At 58.1% G+C, this 27,293-nt stretch overlaps 1 protein-coding gene across 3 annotated transcripts; it reads right to left on the bottom strand.

Annotated features, from left to right (window-relative positions):
• Positions 1-9,570, bottom strand: TLE5 (TLE family member 5, transcriptional modulator). 3 transcript variants are annotated; one of them, XM_056337498.1, is made up of 7 exons: positions 9,345-9,570; positions 8,847-8,944; positions 7,409-7,472; positions 4,959-5,003; positions 3,332-3,394; positions 1,865-1,939; positions 1-1,211 (listed from the first exon to the last, which is right to left on the bottom strand). In XM_056337498.1, exons 1-7 carry the CDS (start codon positions 9,369-9,371, stop codon positions 993-995), a joined length of 591 nt encoding a protein of 196 aa, XP_056193473.1. In that variant the 5' UTR covers positions 9,372-9,570; the 3' UTR covers positions 1-992. The 3 variants fall into 3 exon arrangements, with proteins under 3 accessions (XP_056193473.1, XP_056193474.1, XP_056193472.1); XM_056337499.1 differs by having other exon boundaries at positions 1-1,214; positions 8,847-8,923; positions 9,345-9,541; XM_056337497.1 differs by having other exon boundaries at positions 1-1,214; positions 9,345-9,525.
• Between the last annotated feature and the right edge of the window lie 17,723 nt (positions 9,571-27,293).

Here is a 27,293-nt window from a genome sequence, read left to right as displayed (position 1 = left end):
TTTAATCAACCTTCTTATTTCTTTATTTGAAAGGCACAGCTTGTACGTCCTTGATACAGCATTTTCAGTTCCTCTTATTATAGGTCAAGTGATTAAACACAAAAAGCAAAACAAGATCTTTCTAAAGGACTATATACAAACACCAGATTATTATTTAATTTTATTCTTTTTTTTTTTTGTTCCATTTTTGTTTTTTTAGAAGACACGCTAGCGCACGGAGATAAGAACAGAGAAAGCTGCTGTATCCTCTACACAGGGGCAGGGGCGCAGGGATGGGGAGGACCAAGAGAGGCTCTTGGTTTGCCTGCCCCCCTGCCCAGCTGCCCGAGCCCCCCGAAGCCCCGGCGCCGGAGCATGTCTTACTGCCGCGGTGCCGCAGGACTGGTACAGAACAGATACATGCAGAACAGCAAGGTGCCGGCCTGGTATTAGTGCAGGAGGGGCGCGGGGAGGACAGAGCCGGGGCCAGGGCGATGCAATGAGATCAAGAGCGCACAGGGAGGGAGGACGAGATGGTTTCAGGGCAGGGATCCCAGCAGGGAGTTGTGCAGAAACTGTTAGGATCACGGGGCATCTTTAAATACCAAGGGGGGGAGCGGCAGGCGGAGGGAGCCACATGGCACCGAGGAGCTGGGACAGCCGGGGGGCAAGTGGCCCCAGAGCAGCCCAAGCCAGCTCTGGCTTGGCTCTCTGATGGAGCGGGAGCGGGGACAGGGAAGCCAGGCTGGGCACAGGGAGAGCACGATCGGCCACACGGGCACTGCTATGGCGCTTGCATTGCTGCGGAGCAGCCCGGCCGCAGGGATGGCGGTGGGGGCATCCCCCAGACGCTGCTACCCGTGGGAAAAGGCCTGGCAAGCTGCCACCAAACACAAGCCTCTGCGATTCTGCTGCGCAGCAACTAGAGAGAGATACTGCATCTTGCATTAACCCGCCCCCCCCGCCCCCCCCCCCCTTCCCGACAGTCCCCTCCCCCCGGCCCCCCATTCACTCTAATCTGATTTCTCCCCGTCGTCATCTTGGTGGGCATCCCCGTCATGGCCATTCTTGTCCTCCTTGGAGAGGTGAGCCTGAGAGCCCAAGGCTGAGAGCGAAAGCAGCCCGGTGCCGGCACTGACAGCGGGGAGGGATGGGGGCTGGAGACCCACCGGGAGCGGAGTCAGAGGCAGAGCGAGGGCTTGGAGCTGCGACAGCTGGTGAGCTTGAAGCTGCTGCTGTAGAGAATGATGGACAGACAGGAACACAGGAGAGGGATATTGTCATTTTGAGGGCACTTGGACCCCAACCCAAGGGTCTGGCTTGCCCAGCCTGTGCCAGCAGCCAAGCTTAAACCAGAGACTTCAGGGTCCCGGAGAGCACTACGGCCTTGGCGAGCAGCAGGGGAGGGAAAAAGGGGGGAGGGGGGAAGAGATTCCAGAGTCCTTGGGCTGCAATAGCCTCAAGAGAAGACTCAACAGCACGTCCCCAGCACAACACACAGCCCCTAGCCCACAGGACATCTGGCCTCAGACTCTTGCATGCTCCAAGGATGCGGTTAAAGCCCTCCCGACCTTGACCAAGAACAGATGGTGTTTTCATGTCAAGAGGCTGCTGCTGTTCCTGCTCAAACCCAAAGCTCCTCTCCCTGCACCCTGCTGGGACAGGGCAGGAATCCGTAGCCCCCTGCAAACCCCTGCTCACATCGTAACAAATCTGGACAAAGCCAGCCTCACCCCAGCAGGGCTGCAGCACTGCATGCGGAGCAGCCTGCTCCCAGCACGGGGGGCACGTCCCCAGGTCACGGCTCCCCTGCCCAGCTCTGTCTCAAAGGCCAAAGGCATGGATTCCACTCCCTCCAAACCCGAACTAAATATACATCACGTACACGGATGATGGAGTTCAGTTCTGGCGCTGTAACCTGCTTGGCTCGTTCAATGGCTCCCAGGACTTGCTGCTGATGCTGGCGCAGAGAGAACAGAGGAAATCAGGGTCATTTCCAGTATCACAGGGATGGAGATTAGAGACCCGGCCCTGCTGGGTCCCACAGGCATGCTGAGGTGGCAGGGCACAGGCAGGTTGGTTAACCCCACAGCTGCGGACACCTGCACATGCTTCATTTGTGACCAGGACCTTACACCACCAAGGCTCACGGTAGCGAGGAGCAAAGAAAGAGGCACACTTGTCCCACTCCAGTTCCTCACCGCAGGGTTAAGCGGGTCCCCTCTCACTCCCATCCTTGTCCTGCTCTGCACAGGGCGCGGTGAAGGGCTCCAAGGTGGATCTGAGAAGCCCAGAAGGGCTCCAAGGTGGGCAGTGCCCCTCACCTGCCTCCCCTCTCCCACCCAGACCCCCTAACAAACAAAACAAGCCCTGAAATCAGAAGCTCTTGGGAAGCTCCTGGCTCCTTGGGACACATCCCAGGTCCCAACTGCGGCTGCTGGAAGACATTGCTGTGGAAGAGCCCAGCACAGCTGCTCCGAACACAGGCAGGAAAACCAGCTGTATCGTGTACTTTAAATAAAGTAAAAGGACAACCGTACTTGCTCCTCTGAGAGCACAAGGTCTCCGAACACCAGGCCTGTCCACTGCACCTCAGCAAGTGGATTTTTCTTTCCATCTTGGCAGCAGGACAAGGTTGGGGAGGGGGAAGGGATTGCATAAAGATGCAGGAGGTTTAGTTGTGGCTTTGTTATTAGGCAGCTCTGATCTGATCAGCAAGGCACTTTGTTTTCCCCGAGAACAGGTGGGTGGGAAAAACACAGCCCGTCCCCTGACCCCACAGCTAACCCAAACTGGGAACCACCACCTCCATCCCACAGCTAGTCCTGACCAAAACCCAGCCACGACGAGAGTCTCTGCAGGACTGTGTGGGAGATGGACAGATACGGCACTAGAGGTGCTTCATCTTCCTCCTGCCTCAGGCAGCAGCTCCCAAGCCCTCCCAATTAATTTCTCTGGGGAGTGGGAGGAGTCCATCAGTTGCATTAATTAACGAGGCAGAGGAACCAGATCTCAAGGAGGAGCCATATGGAGATATTTTTTTTTTTTTTTTTAAACACCCTCCTCCCCAGTTAGCCCCCCAGAGCTCCCACTGCCCATGCAGAAGTGGCCAACAACTCAGGGATCCCAGGAAGGGCAGGGCAGGGCAGAGCCCACCTTTGCCCCCAGCCCCCAGCGAAGGGGACAGATGGACACACCAGCCACCACAGAGTGCCCCACGGGCTTCTCGAACCAAACCTGTCTGGAAGGGCTCGCCCCCGCAGCAGGCACAGGCTGGGGCATGGAGCTGCCCACCCGGGGGGCTGCAGTGCCACCGCTCCCCCCTCCCCCCCCCCCCAAGCCAGGGACTTACCTCTTGTGAAAGGTAGGGTAGAACCTGTGCACAAATCCCATTTAGCCTCTTGACTATTTCAGCCTAGAAGGTGGGGAGAACGGAGAGGAAAGGCATCAGGCAGCTCAGGACTGCCCCCCCCCAGCACCGGCTGCCCCACCCCCTCCCCCCCAGCACAGGCTGCTCCCCCTTGCCCCTCCCCAGGCAGGGCCCAAGGCCCCACATAGCCCAAAGAAAAACACACTCCCCCCAGCAAGCTGCTGCAGTGCTGGGGGGGTGGTGGGGTGTGTCACCTTACCTGCAAGGCCCCTCCTGACAGTTACATGGATCAATGCTGCTGAAAAGGGCAAGTTTCCACTATTCTCTTCCCTCTCCAGGACTCTGATACTCATTTAATAAATTGGAAGCAACCAGAGAGGAAGCTTATTACAGACCCAGGTGGGGATGTGTTGAATGACACCTGTCACGCGGACAGTGCTGCCTCGAGACCCCTGCTCTGCCCCAGACACCAGCTCAGCCTCCCCCTCCCCAAAGGGAGCAGCCCCGGTGCAGACCAGGGGCTAACCAGGGAGACCACAGGGACCTGGCAGCTTCTTCACTAGCCTTATACAAGCAGGTGGCAAATTTTGGGGTGTTAAATGCTTTCCTCCTGGGTAAGAGTAAAGCTACCAGCTTTCTGCAAGTTACTTTCCAATGGAATCAAAAAAGAAATACAGAGCCAAAGGGTTTAGAGACACTGAAAGCAGCCGAGGGGGCCCTGCCAGCACCACAGGGGAGCGGACCAGGCTGGGAGACCGTTCACAGGACAGCAGGAAGGATTTGTGGCTCAGATCCTTTACCAAGATGCAGGTTTTCCCGGGGAAGCCGGTTTTGTGGGCTTACCAACGAGGGCGATGGGATCGGGGGCATTGAGTGCCTTTATGGGGAGCAGAACCGTGCTAAGAGGCTTATAACTAAGCCATGCCACACAGGTGACTTTGTGACTGGAAGCTGAAGCCAGACAGAGTCGGGCTCAAAGGAGGTTCATGTTGTTAACAGCACAGGTAATTAGCCACTGGGGATAATTAACAACTTAACCACCAGCGAGGGTAATGAAGAAACTTATCCAGGCTACAGCACAGTCTCCATCGCAAGGAGGCTTTCTTAGGGGGGTCTGCCGTCATCTTACCTAATCGCAGCCCAGAAGTGCTCTCGGGCCAGCTGCAGCAAGAGCCTGGGGGGAGCCAGAGGAGTTTTCCATGTCGGGGTGATCACAAGCCCTCCCAGGCACCAGGGAAGGCGGCAGGGCCAGGAGCCCACCCGAGGCCTGGGAGGAGGGTGGGAGGGACCGGGGGTCTTCTTCTGCCCTCCACCCTGGTTTTGTCTGCTGACCACCCCTGAGCTGCAGCTCCAGACCCTGCCTGCACTGTCTTGTCTGGTGCTGAAATACCTGCTCAGGCCCTGGGGAGAACTGGAGCGTGTCCACAGTCCAGCACCGCAATCCTGAGAGGAGGGGGGGGGGTCCCTGCATTTCGAATGCAGCTCTGACATTTTACAGGCTCATGGCATTTCTAGTTCCTGAAATACCACTGAAGTGACAGAGGGCAAAGCACGGCAGGCAACCCACCCTCCCTAGGAATTAGAGCACTTGGAAACGCCTTCCCCCTACCTGTTTGTGCATTTCAATATTCAGCCCATAGGACATCTCGTAATACTGCAGAGTGGGAGAGAAAAGAACAAAAGAAACTGTAAGTCAAGTCTCCACCGGGTAAAGCAGGTCCAATACAGCAGTACTGGGAGCTGCTGCTTTCCTAGCAAGGTCTTCTACAAAGGCTGGGCAAGGATGGAAGGAGAGAAGAGGCCAGGCCTAGGAAACAAAACCAGCAGGAGGCAAACACAGACAAGAGACCCCCGCCGGGTCTAAGGCAGAAGCACTGAGCCCCGGCACCCCCTGCCCACCCTGCTCCAGCCTCATGCTGTTGCAGACGGAGACCTGGGAGTGACTGAGCAATGCTGCTTCAAACCTGGAAGAACGCTCGGGGCTCCAAAGAATTTCATATCCACAGCCAAAAAGAGAGGCAGACTGACTCTGCAAGCTTTGTCTGGCCAACGTCCTAAAGCCCACATGGCTGCTTCAGCAGCAAATGGTAGAGATCACAACTGGGCTTCATCTGGCAAGTAACATCCAGCTGCACACAACTCCAGCTGTTTGGGAAGAAGTTATGTGGAAAAAAACCACCGAAATCCACAAAAAAACCCACCCAGAAAACCCCTGCACAGCAGCAACAGGCAGCTACAGAGCAATCTATTGGCAGGAAAAGCTAATTCCTGACCCCTGGAAGAAGCTGCTTTAAGGCTGATTTTGAGAGTTTAGAAATCTCCTCTTGCAGCTCACAGGCTGCAATCGTGATTCTTCCAAAGGGAAAGAAAAATCCATGCCCATGCTCATTTAAATTCAAGGAGAAGATCACTGGCATTTTGGTACCAACGCCACAAGTTCGAGAAGCACCCAGCTTGGTATCGGCATGATCTCAGTCTGCTCTAACACCGCTGCTGGCTCTTGAGGCTTCTTTGCATTCTGAAGACTGAGCAGGAAGCAGGAGCCCGACCCCCAAGCTGCTAATTGTGACTTATTCAGAAATCAGAGCAGCTGTAGCAGCTTTGCACATTCACAGAAACCCTCCTCTTTGCTTCCCATGACTCGCTGTGGTGGGGAACGACAGCAGCTCTGCACGACTCCAGCTCAGCCACGCAGATGAGGCAGGAGCTGCTGTGCCTGCAAAGCCTCGAGTGCCGCACAACAAGCGATAGCCCTTCCCCTCTGCCGCCGCCCCGCTGATGGCAACGTGAATCAATTCTGGTGACTGTCAGCATTAAGCGGGGGGGGGAATAAATATCTCTATCTCAGCCACACCTGGAGATGAGAGTCTTCATGCCGGCTGGAAGGCCAGGAAGCAGTCATTTATCAGTGAGAATGGGGCACACTTCTCCATTAATATAGAAGGAAAGCTGTGACCTCTTCTCCTTGTCCCCAGCCCCAAGCACGTCTCGCTCCCTACAGCCCTGGAGCCTGGACACACAGGCAGTGCAGGAGGATGGAGGGGCCAGCCCCCTTATTTCTGGTTTATAACGTCCTAACTCTGCTCTGAAGAGCTGCCGTATTCATTTCTGCATCTTATCGCTTCCTCCCAGGGCAGGTGCAGCAGCTGGCAAGCCGGCACCAGCTCATCTTCATGGACATTATCACAACCGCCCGTTAACTCCTTGATAGGAAAGGGACAGGTCACAGCCCTGCCTGGCATCCCTCCCCTCTGCCACCAGGGCTCTTCCACTTGTGGGAAGACAGAGGTGTTACCTGGCAGGCAAACTGTCCCCCTGCCTACAAAACCATGGCTGTTTCCCCGGCAGATTTCTCTAAATTTAGAGTTACGGCTAAGCCTGCTGCCCGTGCACAGCACGACGTCTTGTGCCTTCACCAGGCGCTGCCCAGGGATTCACACACTTTGTGCTGGGACACACACGCACCAGTGAGACATGCTAGCACTCAGCACCGTGGCTCCGCAAGGCTGCCGGGCTCACAAGAAGGGGCAGAGGGTTTAGCTCTCACACAGCAGCCAGTTTCTGCTTCCAACTCCCACCAGGCTTGTGGGATCCCCCAGCTTCAGGACTTAGAGCACCACTTTGTCTTTCAGCAGGCACGACTCTCCCAGAGCTCCCAGACACCTGCACACCAGCACCTTGCAGTTCCTTCTCGGGTGCGTAAGAGCTGTTGCTTCCCTCGGGGCACAGCGAGTAAGGTCAGGCAGGCAGCCAGCAGCAGGAGCAAGGACCCCATCACCACCCATCATGCCGTCAGCCACTGGGCCCATCAGTTCTCCACGCCCAAAAATTTCCTGTTACTTCCCCACATTTCAACAACCCACTGCATGCAGGCAACAAAAAAATACAAGAGAGCCAGCCCCGTTTTCAGAAGAGGTGATGCCAGCCCTGCCTAAAGACCTGCTGCTGCCCCGGGCGAAGGCTCCCTGCCAGGCAAAACCCAGGCACAGGCACCTGCTCGCCGCTGCAGTCCCCACCGACGCCACCCACGCACCCTCGGCTGCCGGGGCTGGTCCTTACCATGACGTAGTGACGCTGCATCTCCGATTTCTCACTGGCTAGTTTGTCACATTCCAACTTCAAGCTGAAAAGCCAGAAAACAGTAAGAAAACCACAAACAGGAGGTGAGAGAGTTGATCGCCACAGAGCAGCTGCTTCCTGCACGGGCCCCATCCTGGCCAGGCTGCCGTCTTGGACGCCACCATCCAGGCTCCTGGGCCACGCTGCACTGGCACGGCGGCAACTGTGGCAGAGCCAGCAGCGAAGGTGGGAGTAGGAGTCCCACCAACACACGTTGGGGCACAAGGCTACCCGCCAGCTGGACACCAAACTCCCCCGGGGAAATCCTTTTGGCGGGCAGCAGAAAGCTGGGCAGAAGCAGAGGTGGCTGCCCAGGGAGGCATTTGCTTTTCCTCAACTGATGGCTGGCAGCTGAAGACAGCTTCTGGCACGGGCAAAAAGATGCTCCAAAACAACTTCAAAACCAAAAGCATTTCGGGATGGTGGGGGGGTAGGCCCAAGTGCAGCACATCCCTGCAGAAGAAAGGATTTTTTTTCTCTCCCCTAGGTTCTTCACACCCTTCAGAGAAAGTGCCGCTGCTCCCAGTGTTTTATGAGACTCCAGCTCACCAGCCGAGCAACTGCAGCCAGCATGTGCTGCGGTTTTATGTTTCAAACAAGAAACAGCTTCACCTACACAAAACCTGCTTCTTCTCCAGCAGATGAAGTCCAAGGGGGTGGAGTGGGGTGGGGGGATAGCCTCCCCACCAGCGGGCACAGCTCTGGGGCTCCCCTACTCCCTTGCCAGCAGTGCCCAGAGACATGGGGACACCAGGAAAATGGCCATTTCTCAGCAGCTTTGCCGCCTGCTCCTGCCAGAAGGACCGTGCCACAGGCCTGCAGCCCAGCAGAGCCTGGGCCAGGGGGAAGGCGGCTGGGGAAGCCACGGCACCCGGTGCCAAGGCGCACGCCAGCACCCTGTGGCTCATGGCACCGTGCATCACCCCGTCCATCGAACCCAAGAGCTCACGTTTATTTCTGCCACTGACATACACAAAGCAACAGATCATCAGTGGCCAGCTCTCGGGTCAGCAGCGTTTCCACAACCCCCCCGCAAGAACAGCGGAAGCTTTTGCATTTAAGTGCTCCCTGCAGCATTTGCCGGCCAGGAATGGCAGCCAGCGAGGAGAACCGAGGGAGGACTCCCGGTGGGAGGCCTGGCAAGCCCCGACAGGGCCCTGGCTGAGGGGTGTGCGGGGGAAGGACCTGGGGGCTCCCCTCGACGGCACGGTTGACCCCCGGCCCTGCGCCCACCGAAGGTGACCCAAGCGGGGGACCCATGTCCCCCTCGGTGCTCCTGCCGGTCCGCGCAGCCAAGCAGCGATGCGGGAAGAACCGGGGCGATCCCGGCGCCGCCGTGCAGCGCCCGCGGGGCAGCGCCGGGCCCAGTGGCACGTACCTGTGGTACTGGGCCTGCAGGAGCTGGAACTCGTCCTTGATGCGGTCGCAGGAGTCGGAGGTCGTGAACTTCAGCTGCTGCGGCAGGTGAGAGGAGCCCTTGAACAACAGGAGACAGCGCTGGGCGCCGGGACAGGCGGCCTGCCCGCCCCGTCCCGTCCCGCCGCCCGGCTCAGCCCCGGCAGCGGCGCCGCCGGGGCCCGGCGCGCTCAGGCCCGGGACGCGCCCAAGGTCACCCGCGGGGCCGCCGCCGCCCGGGCCCTTCCCCGGGCGCTGCCTCCGGCCCCGGCTGTGGCGGCCCCGCCGGCGCCGTGCCCGACCGCGGGGGAGCGGCCTCTCCCCTCCCCCCCGCCCCTCTCGCTGCCGGCGGCGGGTGGCGCTCGGTCACCTCGGCCCCGCCACAGGGAGCCCGGGCGGCCCCCGCCGCCCCCCCCTCCGGTGCCCGGCCCCGCCCCGCGGCCCCGCCGCCGCCGCCGCCCCGGCCCCGGCCGCGCCGTACCGAGTGCCGGCTTTGTGGAAACATCATGTCAGGCTGCGGCTCGGCCCCCGCACGCAGCGGCCCGCTGCTGCTGCCGCCGCCCGCCCCCGCGCCCGCCGCGGCTCCCCGCGCCGCCGCCGCCTTTGTCCGCGCCGGGCCCGGCCGCCGCGGCCGCCCCGCCCCGGCCGCGCCGCTCGCCCCGCGCCGCTCCCGCCGCCCCGCCGCCGGCGCCTATTGTCTAATGGCGGCTGCGGCTCCGGCTCCGTCCTGCGGCTGCTCGGCACCACCTGCCGCCGCCGCCTCCCCGGGCCGGGCGGGCCCACGGCCGCCCCCGCCCCCGCCGGTCCCCGCCCCCGCCGCGCGGCCCCGCCGTCCGTGGGCCCCGGCCCGGCCCGGGCTGGCTGCGGGCTGTGGGCTGCGGGTCGCGGCCCGGGCTGGATGCGGGCAGGGGGCTGCGGGCTGGGGGTCCTGGCCCGGGCTGGCTGCGGGCTGTGGGCTGGCTGCGGGCCGGGGGCTGCGGGTGGTGGGCTGGGGGCCGTTGGTCCCGGTACTGGGGGCTGGGGGCTACGGGCTGTGGGTCCTGGCCCTGGCCTGGCATGGGGGCTGTGTCTCCAGGCCCAGCCCGGGCTGGCGGTGGGTGGGGGGCTGGGGGCTGGGGGCTATTGGTCCCTGTCCATGCTGGCTGGGGGCTGTGGGATGGGGGCTGGGGGCCGTGGCTCCCGGTAGTGTGGGCTGGGGGCTATAGGCTGGGGGTCATGGCCCTGGCCTCGTGTCGGGGCTGTGTCCCCGGGCCCGGCCCGGGCTGGCTGCGGGCGGGGGGCTGCGGGCTGTGGGTCCCGGCCTCGGCTGGCTGGGGGCCAGGGCCTGGCTGTGGGCGGGGGGCTGCGGGCTGCAGGCGGTGGGCTGGTTGCGGGCAGTGGGCTGGGGGCTGCGGGTCCCAGCCAGGGCTGGCTGGGGGCTGCAGGACAGGTGCTGGGGGCTGTGGTTCCCAGTAGTGTGGGCTGGGGGCTACGGGCTGGGGGTCCTGGCCCTGGCCTGGCATGGGGGCTGTGTCCCCACGGGCTGGCTGGGGGCTGGGGGGCTGCGGGTGGCATGGGAGCCAAACGGGGGTCCTGGGCTGGGTCTGGTGCAGCCACTCGGCTCCCCCTGGTCCACTGCCAGGCATGGTGGTCCCGAGGCCATCCTGGGCCTTTCCCCACTGGTGCCCCCTCCCCACTGGTGCCCTCTCCCTGCACCCCCTCCCCATGCCCCAGCTCCCCTGGGGCAGCAGCCTGTGGGGCCTTGCTCCCCGTTCCCTTGCACCGATGCTGGGCAGGAGCCCAGGTCATGGCTGACTGTGGCGAGGGTGTGGGGGGCACGGGCAGCCCCATGGGGGCCTGGTGGGGCTTGCCAGGCAGACCCAGGCCCCCACAGCGGGATGGCTGGGCCAGGTCAGGTGTTGTGCCCGTTGCAGCTCTCGCCTGCCCCGGGCTGATAATTCTCGTGGCTCCTGGCATTGTGTCTTTCTGGCATGGTGTTGGAGGGAAGGGGAAGCTTCGCTCTTAATGAAGCCGCTGCTCCAGCTTCTTACAGGTTCTTAAACCCGTTGTGAGACCACAGGATTCAAACCGTGCTGGCGATGCTGGGAACAGGTTCGCGATGCTTTGGTGCTGTCTTTGCTGAGTGTGAGGCAACAGCAAGGAGTTCACCAGCACCGGGCCCCAGCAAGCCTCCCATCTCCAAACAATGGAAAATTCTGCTCTGGATGCAAACTTTGGTCCTAAACCTGCTGCCTGAGGAGCAGATCCCGCGGATCGTGTCCCGGGGGGATCGATGGCATCCCCATGGAGAGCAGGGAGGTGGGGAATTTAGCCACAGACTTTATTGCTGGAAGGACTTTGCTAACCATGGGGCCTCTTGCAAGCCACACACAGACGTGCCCGAACTGAGGCAGGATCAGGCCCTTGGAAGCCAGCCGGAGAATAACAGGCAGGAATATGGTTGGAGTGTGTGAGCACACAGGGAGCTTTCATCAATTTCAGATGCTGCTCTGCGTCTGTCTTTAAAAATCAGTACATTTTCTGATTAAAAATAAAACCCCGCACGTCATAACTCCAGCAATGCGGGCTGGGCTGTTGTGGTATTTATTTTTAAAGAGAACAATATAGCAGCTGAGTTATTGTGACACCTCCTGCATATTGTGCAGTAGCTTTTTCACTTCGACATCTCCGTATTAGTGAAAACTGTGACAGCTTCATGCCAAGGATTATTAATAGTGCAGGCAGGCTTTACGTCCCTGCAGAATAAGGACTGGAAAACAGGGTAGACGGTCTCCTCACATCTGAGCAGCATCCTGGTCCCCTTTTTACATGCAGAGACACTGAGCCACCCTTGGGCTTTGTATGAGGGCAGTGAGATGCAGTTTGTAACGGGTGCACGGGAGACCCGAGCAGGTCACTGCTGTCCCCTTGCAGAGCGGAGCCCTGCCGCTCTGCCTGCGATGGGAGGCATCGGGACAAGTCTGGAGCATCTTGTGTTCCCTGCCAGGCTTGTCACCTTGCTGCCATGGCGGGGGAAGGAAGGGACAATGGGATGCAGAAGGGTTTGTCCCTCAGCTACGTGATGATTCAGGTACGTGATGCCTGGATTGAGAGCTTTACCATCCCTGGCCCCCAGCACAGAACAGACTGGCCTTGCAGGTAATAGTCCCCACTCCATTATGGGAATTAGGTATCTATTAGAGATGATGATGTTAAGTGCAGAAGAAATGTGCAGAATGCAAATGCTGTGCTTTGAATCACATGTTCAAAATTGGGGGCTGTGGCTCTCTCCTGCGCTCTGCAGCGTTGGTGCAGGTGCAGGGGCTGGACCGTGAACCTGTGTGTGTGGCCACTGAGGTGATTCTGGGCTGGGCCAGCTCTCCCCAGGGGGGGCACCCAGAGCTGGGGACCCTCTTGCACGGCTGCTGCCTGCAGGGTTTGCACTGTTCAGGCTGCTCCTGCTTCATTTGCAGACGGGCTCCCGTGTTGTTCCTGAGAAGTTATTTCTTTTATTTGAAAAAACCCTTTGAGCCTATGTGTGAGGCAGGAGGCTGAACATTTGGAAGAACAGCTTACATGTGCTCCGGCGGCAGCGAGAGACCACAATGCCAACCACCCCATGCAACACGTGCAGGCGCCTAAGAAGTGCCCCTGAATGCACGCAGATTGTTCTCCCATTTTACAGGCTTTCATCTGTGGAGCGGTTGCTGTCTGCTAGTGTTTTCCCACCCGGGATATTGCAGGAGTTGGTCCTAATGCAGGGCAGGACAAACTTTGAGATGACATCTCCAGAGGATGTCTTGCCTTATCCAGCCCCTCAGGTAAGACAGGAGGACGGCTGGGGCCAAAGGCGCATTCTTTACCTGGCGGTGGCCGCCTTTTAGCACAGCTATGTCTGTGAGATGCTCAGGAATAGCTGTCTGCCTGCCAAGCCAGGCAGCGTCTCCGCTCTCCTTTTCCAGCTCTCCCCTTCATTGCTGATCTAGATATTACAATTTCTCCTTTAGCTTGAATGAACTTTTTTTTCCAGTTGAGAGAAAGCAGCAAAGTTGCCAAGTAGCAACCTGAAATAACAGGTACTCCTAGTGATGGTACTGCCAAAGCTGTGAAGCCTTTGCCCTTCCTACAAACAGGACCAGGCTCTTCCTGTGGTTGATGGACTTTTTTAAACAACAATAATTACAAGAGCAGACCGAGCTTCCCAGAAGATGATGCAGAGGCACTCTTCCCAGGCCCTGGGCTGCCAGCATGAAGCTCCCCTGGGCTCAGCAGCACACACGCTCCACGGCTCTGCCACGCGGTGCCCCAGCTCAGACCCCCACCTCTGGAAAGGGCTCGTGATGCCTCCCCGAGACCTGGGTTGGGGGAACAGCCAGGCAGCCGCCCTGGCAGCTGGCTGGCATCTTTGGCCCCAGGTGGGCTCCCCAGCCATGGGGGCAACAGGAACGTGCACCTCTAGTCTTTCCTTGTCACAGTGGAAGCACAGGAGCCCTGCTCAGGCTGCCCTGTGCTGCCTTCCCCTCTCTTTGCGGCAGCTTGCAGTTGCTCCCTTCCAAGTGGGAAATGAAATGTTCCTTTATTGGCTTTTATGTTGGCCACAAAATGTTCCATTTTATCTTTTTTTTTTCCCCCCCTCTCCTTACTTTCTTCCAGGAAACGCACTAATTTATGGTCTAATCTTGGCAAATCCTGATCCAGGGGAACACAAATTTGCTTGTGCCTAGTAAATGACTCTTTAATGGGCCTGTCTCCAGCCAGGCGATGTATCTGCATCTGAAGAAAGGAGAATTATAACCTTACCTAAGCAGTGGGTCTGCATGTGTCAGCAGGGGGGAGTGTGGCCTGGGCACGGTAGCAAAACAGTGCATGGAGGAGCCTTAAACACACCCTGGTAAAAGTTGGGGGGGGGGGGGGGGGATTCCCACAGCCCACCTCAGCCCTGGCTCAGGAAACGCGGGTTTTGGGGAGCTCTGAGTGAGGGTGTAGGAGCTGTCCAAGCAAACCGACGTTTGCCTGCTGCGTGGCTGTTTTGTGGCAATGTTGGAAAGCTGCAGGTGAAGCAGATGGACCCCCCGCTCCCCAAACACCTCGGCCCAAGCAAGGGCATGCCAGGCTCTCACTGGGGCTGGGCTGGGAGTTGGGGCTGGGCTGAGCTCGCAGGTGGGTGTCCAGGGAGCATGTCTGCTCCTAGGGCAGCCAGGCTATCCTTGGAAGCGGCCAGAGGGTAGCCGGGGACTTGGCTGCTGACATGGACAGCTTGGTCAAGGGCCTGACACTGCCTGCTGGCTTGGTGTGGGAGGCTGGCTGAGGGGGTCTCTGGGATCGGGCGACCAGGACGTGGAGGTTGGAGGAGCTGCTTCCACCTCTCCCGTGGCACCCTGCTCGCCGTCAGCCCTCTGGGTGCCGCGCCTGCCTTTAGCATCGCAGTCAGGCACAGCAGCACGCATGCTGATCTCGTGACGCAGGCTGATCTCACGGCACCTGCCCCAAGCCATGCGCCCTTGGGTTGGACCACACCGTGTCCCCTGAGCTTTGCCTTTCGCTGTGTCCTGAGCTTGACCAAGCCTGTGGGCTCACCTGGCTGGAGAGCTGGCGCGGGACTGGACTTCTTCCCTGCCTTCATGTTGATCTCCAGCCTGCAAGGCTGGAGGGGGGATTCTGCTGCTGCTGCCACTTCCCACGACGTGCACGCCTGTCTAGGGACATCCTCATCCTCGTGTCTAGGGACATCCTCATCCTCGCTTGCCAGGTCACCTGGCCACTGTCGCTGGAGCCTGGTTACCAGAGGACCCCTGGAGTTTGTATTTAGCTAATGGGGCAATAAGCTGTCCCAGTCCCCTGCCCCAGCAGGAAGGGTTCGTACAGGGATGTCCTAATGAGACCAGCGCAACCTCCTATTCATTCCTAAAAGGAGGAGTCTAACAAAGCTGCCAAAAATAAATCTGTTTAATGAAGAGCCTTTGTAAATTATTCAGATGTTATATCCCACTCCAGCACTGGTTCAAGGAGAGAGGCTGTGCAGAGACTTTCTTCTCTGAAGCTCTGGACACAAGGTGAAAGTCATGCTGTCATTGCAATGGAAATGTAGGCTCTAAGATCCTGCTTTTACCCTGAGAATACTGTCTCTTTTACCTGGAATTAAAAAAGAAGAAATAAAAAAGGCACAGCAGCAATTCAGGCCCTGAGACTAGGAAGGTTTTTTTCTTTCCCCCCCGCCCCCTGCTGCCCGCCTCAGGACCACTCTCGAGTCCCAGCACCGAAGGCTGACCACATACAGGAGTGTTTTCTGGCATCGAGTCTGAGAAACTCGGGCTTCCCTGGGCACTGCACGCCTCAGCACGGCGTGGCCAGGACCTTACTGGCAGTGGCATGGTTAGGCAGCAGCTTCTCCTTCGCTTCTCAGCTGTGGTTTGAATGCTGTGGTCTCTTCCCAGTAGAAACAGAGCTGAGACCCACCAAACTCATTAAACTTCAGCTGCCATCCATAGAGTTGCTGCTAACAAATCCTGGTCCCTCCCCAGGATGTAAAGCGTGGCTTCGCAGAGTGCGATCCCCCCCACCACCACCCTGTATTCAGACATCTGTGAGGCATTTTACAAGGCACAGTGGTTGGCACCTTGTGGGCTGTTAGTCACAGCCTGCCCCGTGCCACGTTGCTGGTGCTCGCAGGCTTCTCCCCTTCCACCCTCCCGGTTCTCCCAGCTCATCCTCACCCAGCCCTGCAGCTTGGCTGGGGCTGGAGCTGGGCAAAGGAGCCGCCTGCTTCTGCTTGCCAGCCGCCCTGCCAGGCACGTGCCCAACCTTAATGGCTTGTGCACGGTGGCAAAACTCTTGTGCAAAGTTTCCCCCCGACTTTCATGGGGGACCACGTGGTTGCCAGTGCTTTAAAGCTGCAGGGGTTAATTCCGTGTTTTGCTTCAGCCTCTCAAGACTGCATTTAGGTTTCTCTTTCTGTGGTTCCTTGAACCCTGCCATCAGCAGGGGCTGTATGTGGGAAGGGGCAGCATCCCTTGGGGCACAAGGAGGGGTGCTTGGGGCAAGGGAGGTGTTCTCACGGGCATGTCTTGGCCAGGATCCCTTGGGTGGGTTGCCTGCATGCCATTCCCACACATCCCCTGATGCAGCCCTGCTGCCCCAGAGCAAAGGTCACTTTCTTCCCTCTCCACACTCTGCTGTGATGGGCTGCACATAGCCTCATTGCCTGCGACACAGGCCAGGCCCCTGCGGGGACATTAGGGGCCTGCAGGACCCCAGCAGCATCCCTGAGGGCCAGAGCAGAGGCTGGAAGGGGGCTGGCATTTGGGTAACAGGTTCCCACATTGCTGAGCTGTCTGACAGGCTCTCACTGCCCCTGCTCCTGCCCTCTCCCAGGAGTCACTGCCATGCAGCAGCTCAGATGTGATGCAGCTGCTCGGACATGATGCAGCAGCTTGGACGTGATGCAGTGGCTTGGACGTGGTGCAGCGGCTTGGACATGATGCAGCCACTCAGGTGTGATGAGCAGCTTGGACATGATGCAGCGACTTGGATGTGATGCAGTGGGTCGGATGTGAATGCAGCGGCTCAGACGTGGTGCAGTGGCTCAGACGTGAATGAGTGGCTCGGACATGGTGCAGCAGCTTGAACATGATGCAGTGGCTTGGATGTGGTGCAGTGGCACAGACGTGATGCAGCGGCTTAGATGTGATGCAGTGCCTTGGACATGGTGCAGTGGCTCGGATGTGATGCAGCAGCTCAGACGTGGTGCAGTGGCTTGGACATGATGCAGTGGCTCGGACGTGGTGCAGCGGCTCAGACGTGATGCAGCAGCTCGGACGTGGTGCAGTGGCTCAGACGTGATGCAGTGGCTCGGATGTGATGCAGTGGCTCGGATGTATTGCAGTGGCTTGGATGTGATGCAGCACCTCGGACATGATGCAGTGGCTCGGACGTGATGCAGTGGCTTAGACATGATGCAGTGGCTTGGACGTGATGCAGCAGCTCGGACATGGTGCAATGGCTTGGACGTGATGCAGTGGCTTGGACATGATGTAGTGGCTCGGATGTGGTGCAGCAGCTCAGATGTGGTGCAGTGGCTCGGATGTGATGCAGTGGCTTGGATGTGGTGCGGTGGCTTGGATGTGATGCAGCGCCTTGGACGTGATGCAGTGGCTTGGACGTGGTGCAGGGGCTTGGACGTGGTGCAGCGTGGTGGCTGCCTGCAGGGACAAGCGCTCACGGCTGCCTGGCTTTGAGCACTCACAGCTCGGGTGGAGGCAAATCTCACAGCTGAGGGCCCCAGGACCGGGCTGTTGTGCGGCACTAACGCAGTCCCCCCTGTACCACCCACCCACCCACCCAGCTCCCTGCCCGGCCAGAGCCAGCGTTGCCCTGGGGGGCAAGAACGGGGTGGTCATGGTGCCAGGCATGGTGGGAGGCTGGGTGCCGGGCCCCTGCTCCCCGCCACATCCAGGCCAGCTCCTGTGGGACCTAAGGCCACGCTGTCCCTTATCACCCCTCTTATCACAGGGATTATTGGCTTTTTATATTAAACTTTCTCCAGATAGCATAATGCAATCTACCAGACGCCTGGCGAGGGCTTGGCAGGCCCAGGAGTGATTTATAAGCAATCTATCTCTGCCTCTGCGGTCTCTTTTGCATACGAGCTGTTTCCTCCTCTCCCTCACCACCCCCCGACCTCCCCCCTGCGCCGCTGTTGGCAGCTCTGCAAACCTCCCTGCTGCAGTGGAGGGCTGGAGCAGGCAGTGGGGCTGCCCCATGGAGAATGGCCCCCCACCCCCCGCCACAGCCATTGGCCACCCTGACACCTCCTGGGCTGCGGGCACAGGGTCTCCGGACCCTGCCACATCCAGGCGGGTGGCCCCGGGGCGGGGGACAGCAGTGCCGTGCCCACAGGGCCAGGTGGCTGAAGCCCACGGGGTGCAGCTGCGTCCCCTGGCACGTGACCCCCTTGTCCATTATCACATTTCTCATGTCTTCCTTTGGAAGGGCTGCTGCTGGCCTCTGTCAGGGAGCCTTGGAGTCACCGTGGCCTCTCCCAGGGAGCTATGGAGCCACAGCCTCCACCGAGGAGCCACAGAGCCACAGCTGTGGCCTTCGTCAGGGAACTATGGAGCCACAGCCATGGCCTCCATCAGGGAGCCATGGAGCCACAGCCACGGCCTCTGTCAGGGAACTATGGAGCCACAGCCACAGCCTCCATCAGGGAGCCATGGAGCCACAGCCACGGCCTCCGTCAGGGAACTATGGAGCCACAGCCACGGCCTCCATCAGGGAGCTATGGAGCCACAGCCACGGCCTCCGTCAGGGAACTATGGAGCCACAGCCACGGCCTCCATCAGGGAGCTATGGAGCCACAGCCACGGCCTCCGTCAGGGAACTATGGAGCCACAGCCACGGCCTCCGTCAGGGAACTATGGAGCCACAGCCACGGCCTCCATCAGGGAGCTATGGAGCCACAGCCATGGCCTGGTCCTGCCCTCTGCAGACACCCACAGCCTGCTCTGCTCTGTCAGGCGGGGGGCCAGCCGCAGCAGCACCCTCCAGCACCCCTCCATTCCTGCTGCTGGCTTAAGCTGCCCTGGGAATTGCCATGAGGGTGCAGTGCTTGGGCAGCAAACACAAGGCAGGCTCCCGATGGAGGTGCGGATGCTGTCTCTGGACTCCGGAGCCGGGCTGGTTCCTGCAGTTGGTAGCACTGCTGAGCTCAGCCTGGAGTGCAGGGCCCCGGTGCAACAGCTGCTCTGGCCGCAGCATCCCTTGTTGGATTTCACTGCTCATTGCCCAGTTCCCCCCAGCAAACCGGAGCCCTGTGCCTGGCAGAGGGGCCAGAGCTGGAGCTCAGCACCCAGGGCCGGTGCTGGCTCCCAAAGGCACTCATCTGGCCCATGTCAATGGCAGTGACCCAGGGCCGGGGTCCTGCACAGGGTGGGCTCACAGGGAGGTGAGGAAGACCCACAGCAGCGTGGCACTGCTCGCCCCATGAACACAGCCTTGGCAGTGCACGCAGCAGATGCTGTCCTGCAGCGCTGTCCCTGGCCCCAGCACCATCCCCTGGGACACCCCAGTGCTCCTGGTGGGATGCAGCAAGGTCCCAGAAGCTCAGCTCCCACACGGGGCACCAGACAAAGCACTTGCTCAGCACCACATACCCGTTTTACTGTGCTCTTTGCCTTGGGAAACAGTCTTGCTGCTTGCCCTTGGAGGAAAAAATTACCCCCAGCCCGAATTCCCCACCTATACCAAGGAGAAAAATGAGAAACCGCCCCATGGATGTGCACAGGTTGGGAAGGACAGGGACAGCCTGTGGGCAGAAAGGGGCTTTCTCCAGGGAAGAGCCTTGGTCCCCACAGGCTTTTTACAGCTGGTGAAACATTTCCACCCTCTTTGATCCCATTTTATCAGTGACTTGGAATAATTGGGTTCCATTCCTCGTGGTGGCTGCCCCTCCCTGCTTCTGCTGTGGCTTGTGTTTTTGCTGCTAGGGGTAATTATCACCCTTTTTACCAGCCAAAGTGCAAGGAACAGTTCACAGTCCTTGCAGGATGCAGGAAAGGGATTTTGCAGCTGAGACGTGATGAGGAAGCACATGGCAAGGATGCCCGAGACCAGGGCTGGGACAGCATCAAGCTCCCGAGGGCTCAGCTCCGGGTGGTGTCTCTGAGACACTTGGTGGGAGATAAACGGGAGGTTTGAAGCTATAACAGGGCCAGGAGGTGCAGGGGGATCCACTGACCCTTTCGACCCTGAGCAGGCTCCTGGGCCCATTAGTTTCATGACGCAGCATTTGAACCCCGCTGCCTATGAAACAGAGACTGATCCTGACGGTGGGAGTGATCAGCGGGGGCTGGAACGGGCCAGAGGGGGGCTTCCAGACCAGGCTGTTGTGTGTCATGGACATGGCAAGGACTCTTACCTCTCTCCTTCTCTGTTTCCCTTGCCGGACAAAGGGAGTAATGAGATACCAATTTTAAGGTCAAAGGGATCATCCAAGCTTTCCTCCTGCCTGATGTGAGGCGGATAATCTCTCCGGAGGACCCCGCATCACATTCCTCTCACCTCTGTGCAGGATTGGTGCTCTCATCTACTGCATGGGAGCTCCATCAAATGAATATTTGCAGCAATTTCTGAGATTTGCACAGGGAAGACAGATTACTACACCCTTAAGTGTCTTCCTGTACGCAGCTAGTTTAGCAGCGCTGCATTCCAGGTGGGAAGAACATTTCTTCCTGACCTCAATTTATGACAAAACACTGAAGCATGAGGCTGGATTGATTGCACAAGGAGATTGTGTCTTAGTAACCCCTGTGAATGCTGCAGCAGCTGTGCTAATTCATCATTCCTTTATTTATGAAATCTATGTGCAGGTTGAGTGCAATTAAATGATGTGCTTTGGGATCCTAGGGGATGAAAGGATCACGGTAAATGTGGGTTTGTTATCCTGATTTACCGTGCACCGAGCCCACCTACAACAGCCATGACAAACCGGATGCAAAACATAAGGTTTAAAAAACTGTAATCCCACAATTGCTGTCACAGGCTGCGCTCAGCAGCGTGTTTGATCTGGGTGCCTTTCCCTCTCTTTTCAGAGGACTCACATCTCTGTGTGGCATCTTCCTGTGACCGGCAATTGAATAGCTTGTAAAAATAATTTTGGGGCGGGCTAAAAACATTTGACACTTGCTCTGCAGTAAGAACCCTTGCCAGGCTCAGGCTTTAGGAAGAGATTTCATGCACCTTGCCGGTACTTAGTAAATACCTCGTGTCCTCCTGGGCAGCACTTACAGACTGGGACCTGCAGCACGGGGAAGGAGCTGATGGGGAGGGAGTCCCAGCTTATGCAAGGTTGGTGCTACTACTGTGATTTTACTGTAGAAAGGTGCTTTCACGTATCAAATGATACATTGCTTTCCTTTTCCTTACTGTAAGAGCTGAACTGGCGTAGGATGGGAACTGCTGACGATGCACTGGCCGGGAGGGGGTTAAAGAGTGGCAGGGGCCCGATCCTGACCTGAAACACCTGGGTCAGGAGGGGTTGAAGGGGTGCAGCTGGCTGGAGGTGGGCTGGTGGCATCCCTGCGGGCCCGTGGCTTGCTGGTGCCCTCCTGTGGGTGGTGAGGCTGGCGTGGGCACCCTGTGCAGTGTGCAGGGCTAGTGGGCCTGCACTGAGGTAGTCACATGCCCAGGGCTGGAAGCGGTGCTGGGGGGAGCAGGGTAAGGCAGTTGCAGGGTGCTGCAGGCAAAGGGCTGTGCTCAGGATGAGGTGCTGTGAGATGAGCCTAGCGGGGACCTGTTGGTGTGGGCTGAGCTCAGCCAGTTTGCCCTGGGCTCTTGGTGGGCAGCACTGGGCCACCCTCTGGCTGCAGGTCCCACTGACTCCTTCCCTGCTGGAAAATGTGCCCTGGTCTCTGTTCATCCCTGGCTTCTACTTCTCTGTGATGCTCTGCCTCTGTCCTCCTTGGATCAGAAAGCCCTCTCAGCGCCAGAGTTGTGCTCTCAGGAGTGACAGTTCTGGCACGACCTCAGAACGTGCCACTGATGCACAAACGGGTCCTCGGCATCACGGCCGTGATGCAAAACCCCTGATGTTCTCGAATGCAGCCTGGCTGCTGTGGCCTGCCCCAGTGAGCACTGGGCACGCCGCTCCATCCCGGAGGAGCCTGCATCTCAGCTCAAGGGAGCGATGGCAGGGAGCCTGGGGAGGGAGGGATGCCCTTGCCTCCCCATGTGCTCCGAATGCCGTTACAGGTTAAGCAGGGAGGGTGTTTGACACAGCAACATCGTGCTGCTTCATCCTGCCCAAAGGGAAGGGCTGAACGCTGGAGCAACTCCTGTCCCGTGACAGTGGGAACGTGCTGTTGCACCTTCAAGGACTGGGGCAGCTCCCGGGGTCCTGGCAAGGGATGGGGGTGAAGGGCAGACAGGCCAACGAGGAATTGGGGTGGATGGCAAAAGCAGGCAGAGGGGAAGCCCAAGGAGCAGTGATGAACCTCTGCAAGGAGGGGGGAACTCAGGGTGGGAGTCATAGGCCCGGTGATTACAGCTGGGGAGGGAACGGGCTTGTTTTTTTTTTAAAAAAAACTTATTCTTGGCCAGGAACTGAAATGGTGTAGGTGACCCTGTTACCTCAAAGCCTGCAGGTTATGGTCAGTGGGGCTCTAGGTTGGATGGAAAGCGTGCTCTGGCCCTTCATTGTGAGCTCACTTTAAAACCATAGAAATCAGAGATAGCTCAAGTCTCTTCCCCAGCACCTGGGCAGGAGTTGTTTCACCTTGTTTTGTTCCTGAAGCACCTGTGTGCACCAGGAATTCAACCCTCCCTGCAGAGTCCTCCCCAGGTGGTTTGGTGGCTGGTCTGCCTGGCCCTGGGGACCAAGCAGGCTGGTGCCCCAGCTTTGCTGCATGCATCAGGGATGCTCCCAGGGCTGCTACAATCCCTTCTCCTTGTTCTGTTTCAGAGACTACTTCGGTGATCCCAGTGGTCCTGGCCACTCGTTAGTGCTGATGAGAACTCAGGGTAGTGTCTAATTGATGCCACCCCTTCTGAAGTCGGTGTGAGGGGAATGCTGCTGCTGCAGGTGTAGGCAGGAAGGCTCGAAAGGGATGAAAACAGAGGGGAGCAGGTGTGAGGCTACAGAAACACTTGGGAAGGGCTTTCAAGTGTGTTCGTGATTATTTTTTTTTTAAATGGAAAATGGTGAGCAGCATGAAGACCAGATCAAAGAGGGGTGTATGGCATCCTGTCCTGTTCCTCCCACCACCCAGCTTTAACCAGAGCCTTACATCCTAGCACAGGGCCCAGTGGGCAGCAGAGCTCTGCTGTGCAATTCAGAAGGTATTTTTGCCTCTCAGACCTGCAGCGTGAGGCTGGAGGCAGCTTGTTGCACTGCTCTGGCTGCCTGGATGCTGGGTCTGTGGCAGGGGTGAGCTGCACTGGCTCTGGAGGGCTGTGGGCAGAGCATGGGGCTGGCTGGGGTACCCCGGTCCCCAGTCCCTGCCAGTACCCACAGAGGGGCAGGTGATGCCTGACCCAGGGGAAACGGTCCTGGGCTGACTGAGATGCAGTTGGTCCAATTTGATTCCCACACATGCCTCTGGCTGCTGCTGGACCCCTTTTCTGGACGGGCTGGGGGTGCACAGGGGTGGGGAGAGAAGGAGCTTTGCTGCTGAGCTGACCCCAAAACCAGGCGCCTGCAGCAAAAATGGGTGCCTGGTGGGCTGCTCCTGGCAAAGACTTTGTGACAGTAACACACCAGTTGTCTTCACTTTCTGTTGCTCATCTCCCTCAGACCATCTCTCTGCTTTCTCCTCCTCCCTGGTGATGTTCCCTGCTTTGTTTCGATCTTGTGGCATACCCTGAGCCATTCACCTTTCCTTCAGGCTACTAGGAGACAGCAACCAGGCCCTGCTTGTCACCCTCCTGCGCTGCCGTCCTGCTCCTCAGAAAGGGTTAGCCATCGCTCACCAGACACCTCCAAACCTGGGAAATTAGATTCTACTTCAGCTCCATGGGATTATCAGTTCCTGAAGAGAGACTGAGAAGTGAAGCTCCACGCTGCGTTCTTCCAACAGCTAAAAGGTATAAAAAGTTGACTGGCAGTGGGGCACTTCCAGTCAGCAAAGTGTCACACCAAAGTTGTTGGGGGGATCTATAACCCTGTGCCACCTCTGCTGCTGCAAGCTCATTCAGGAGGTGAATTGTAGTAACTGGTTCTTTCCAACAGCTGAAGGAAATGCTTGTTCAACTTACAAAATAAATGCAAAGCAGAAGATGTAATCACGGTCCTGATTCAGCAAAGTATGTGGCTGAAAGGGGCATGTGCTTGGCTTCTGGAACATCCCCGTGTGTATGTGTGCAGCTGAACTGGGGATCCTGTGTTCAGAGCACCTGGCTTCTGTATTAAGATGGGATCAGTTCTCACTGTATGGTTGCAAGCGGCTTTTTCCCTCAATTAAATTGTTCCAGCAGCTGCAGCAAAATGCAGCTGGGCTGTCCCTGCTCCCCTCTGCTCTCAAGCACCTGGAACTTGAAAGCATCTAATGGGGCTGGAATGGGACTTTGAAATGTCTGCAATGCTATCTAGCAAGGTGGGCTTGCATCCTGCTGGGCCCAGTGACCGAACACCCTTTACGGGGGCTGGGACCATCCTCTCCATAAATGAATGGGGGTCATCTTTGTGCTTTATTAACTGCTGCAAATGTGTGCCATGAAAGTAGTTGCTCTGAAGTGGCCTGACATGTAGAGGATCATCTTTCTGGGGGACGCTGCTTATTAAGTCCTTCATGCAGAACTTGGGAAGCCATAAAAAACCACAAGGATTCCCCCCCCCCCCCCCCCCCCCCCCGCCCCCTCCCAGCCTCTTGCCAGCCTGCTGGAGAAGAGCGGTGGGGTTAGATTTGGCAGGAACTCCCGTGCTTAGGCAAGCAGCTGCAGATCAGAGCAAGTACTGCTGGAGTGTGCAGCAGTAGGGGACTGGGGAGGATGCCTGGAAGTCAGTGACATCTGCTGACAGCAGCAGTTGCGAGAGGCTGTGAGGGGCGAGGAATGTTAGGACTGCAGATGCAGCAGCCCTGGTGAGGCAGGGACGTGGGGACTGGGGCTTAGGGAGTTGCACAGCACACTGGTGACAAAGCCGAGGGAAACCCTGGGTGTCCCGTTTTCTAGGTGAGCCCTCTTAGCACTGGAACACTTCTGTTAGGACAGAAAGGGAAGGAGTGGGCAGACTATTGTTGCTTGGAGACCAGCAGCTCTGTCATTCTTAAATCAATAGTTTGGTCGGGATTCATCAGCCATGATGTCTGTCAGCAGGAACCAAGCAAGTGGTTCAGAGGGTGGATGCAAATTCTGTTACTCTTTTTCTTTTGACAAGCTATGAAAGTTTCTTCAGGATCTTCTGGCCTTTAGATTTTGATCCTGCCCAGGGGAAGGTAACCAAAACAATAGCCTCTAGCATATAGCACCTTGTGGTTCAAAGCAGCCTAGCAATCCTAACTAGATAATCTTTAGCACTCTCCAGAGACACTGTGTCTATCTTGCACTCACAGCCTGAGGACATGCAAAGAGGTTGTGACTTGCCTAAAGTCAGAGCAGTGTTGCAGGGGTTATAAGAACTTAAGTCTTTCTGCCTCCTTAAGCACCATCCATAGATAAGAATTCCAAAGGGCAGAAGGTTGAACTAAGCAGCCCACTGTGACTTTGATTCTGGACGTGCTGAGCACCTCTGTAGAATAATTTTTGGCTGCCAAAGCAAAATGACTACACCTCTTTCACCAGAGATCAGTAATGAGAATGTAACAGCCCTCTCTCAGCTGTGGAGCATATGGAAGGGAAAGTAAGAGAACAAACACAAGAATGTGAGATGAGTATTGATGCTGCGAAAGGTCAAACTATGGAGACACCACTGGGAACAAAGTTAGAATCTCCTTTTCATTGAGGCCAAGAGCTCACAGGAATAGCACGGGTATAAGAGGAACAGGTGGAATTTAAGGGGAAAACAGAACCTGGTTTTTGTGAGTATCTTGTGCTTCTGTCTCAGCCAGACTGCCATAAGCTAGGGACTGGCAAGCCATGGCACAAGCCAGGCAGGTAACAAGGAAGACAGGTATGTGACAGCTCAATCATGCTTTTTTGGACCTTCTGAAAGACCGGTTACACACAGACCTCCAGGCAGAACAGACTGGGGAAGGTGAGTGAGCCCAGCCCAGGAGCTGTGTGAACACACTACAAGCAGACAGAATGGGCAGTGTTGTAGCTGGGTGTCCGTAAGCTCTAAAACACCTGCAGAAGCACCTGCAACAAGAGTAAAAGACTGAGTAAACCGAGTGGTTAAGGAAGTGGGAAGTGAGGCAAAGAAACAACACCAGATGGAGCAAGAGAAAGCAAGACAAGCAGGGGGAGAGGAAGGTGGGAAGGGACAACTTTGGAAAGTTAAGTGTGCATCTATTTACCTTGCCACGTGGAAAATGCAGAGGTCTTGCTTTGCCTACTCCCCTCCTTCTGGGAGGAGAGATGTGAAATGAGGCATGTACTAAAGCACTTGCAGATCCATAGGGCTGAGGTGGGGGAGGCCCTGCTGAATCAGGATACATGGTCATCCTGGTACGGCTGGTAACAGCTGGAGCCCCAGCATCCATCTGAGAGGAAGGCTGGCGCTGCGGCATGTGGGTTTTGGCAGCATCTGCTGCTGCATGATTTGGCCACGGTAAAAGAGAACCTCTGAATTTCCATAATTCTATCTTTCTTTCTGTATGGAGGGCAATGGGGAGAGCGTGTGGCTGCCTGGGGCACCCTGGCACCGGGTCCCCAGTCTCTGTCAGTGCTTGCTGCTCTGTGGGTAATGCCTGACCCAAGGAAAATGGGCCTGGGGTGACTGGGATGCAGGGATGGGATTTGGTCAGTCTGATTTGATCCCCTTGCCACCTCCAGCTGCTACCACCCCTCTGCTGGAAGGGCTGGGGATGAAGTGAGTCTGGGAAACTAACACCACAGGTGGAGAAGTGGAGCTGGGGGGTCCTGGGCAGCCATGCAGGGCGGTGGGCATGTTGCCACAAGTGCTTGTAAGTGGGGTGTGTGTGTGCATGGGGAGTCCAGGCAGCAGGTCTGCTGGGGGCAGGTTCCTGAGGGGCACGGTGGGGTTGCTTAGGAATATAAAGCTCCACGGATAGCAAAGGAATGAACCCGTGGCTGTGGCTTGGATGCATCAGGCTGCTGGGTACCTGTTCCAGGGCATGGGGAACCTCAGAAGCAATGGGGAAGCTGGCGTTGGAGGCAGCTTTGAGGCTCCTGTCTGGGGAGATGCAGAGCCAGGGAGGGCTCCAAGGTGGCCCAGCAGCTTGGCTGGCAGGCTGGCTCCCCGGCTCGGCTCTGCTGGCTTGTAGCTGGGAGGTGGCAGTAGCCGGAGCCTGGGAGCACTGGGCTGGCACTTCTGTGCCTCGGGTTTTTTGGTGTATTTTTTTTTTCTTGGTTTTTTTTTTTTTTTTTTTTTAGGGTTTTTTTTTTCCCTTTTCTCTCTCCACTGCATCGAGGACTGCCGCAGCCGTGGGCGGCTGAGGGAGGCCGGGCTGGCTGGGTCTGCGGGCCTACAGCTGCGGCGGGCCCTCCCCCAGCAGGGCCAGGCCTGGCCGGCTCCGCCGAGGCGGCGCGGGGCACCCCCGGATGGCGGCTAGGCCACGGCGAGTGCCGCAACACCCAGGCTCGCCCGGCGCCGCCGCCCTACCGGCCCGGTGGCGAGCGGGGGTAGCGAGCAGGGCCTGGCCCAGCAGACCTCCGGCCCAGCCCTGCGCCGGCCGCCCCCTCGGCCCTCCCCGCCATGGGCGCCCCAGTCCGCCACCGTCCCATAATGCCCAGCGGTTCCGCCCCGCTCTGGGAACGCGCGTCCGAGCGCCTCCCCCCCCCACCGGTCAACCAAACTTGCGCTCCGGTTGGCCGCCGCGCCCCGCCCCGCCGGCCTGGG

Source organism: Falco biarmicus, chromosome 4 (genome assembly GCF_023638135.1).
Source record: "Falco biarmicus isolate bFalBia1 chromosome 4, bFalBia1.pri, whole genome shotgun sequence".
Classification (NCBI taxonomy): domain Eukaryota; kingdom Metazoa; phylum Chordata; class Aves; order Falconiformes; family Falconidae; genus Falco; species Falco biarmicus.
This window is presented reverse-complemented; position numbering and strand designations above follow the sequence as displayed.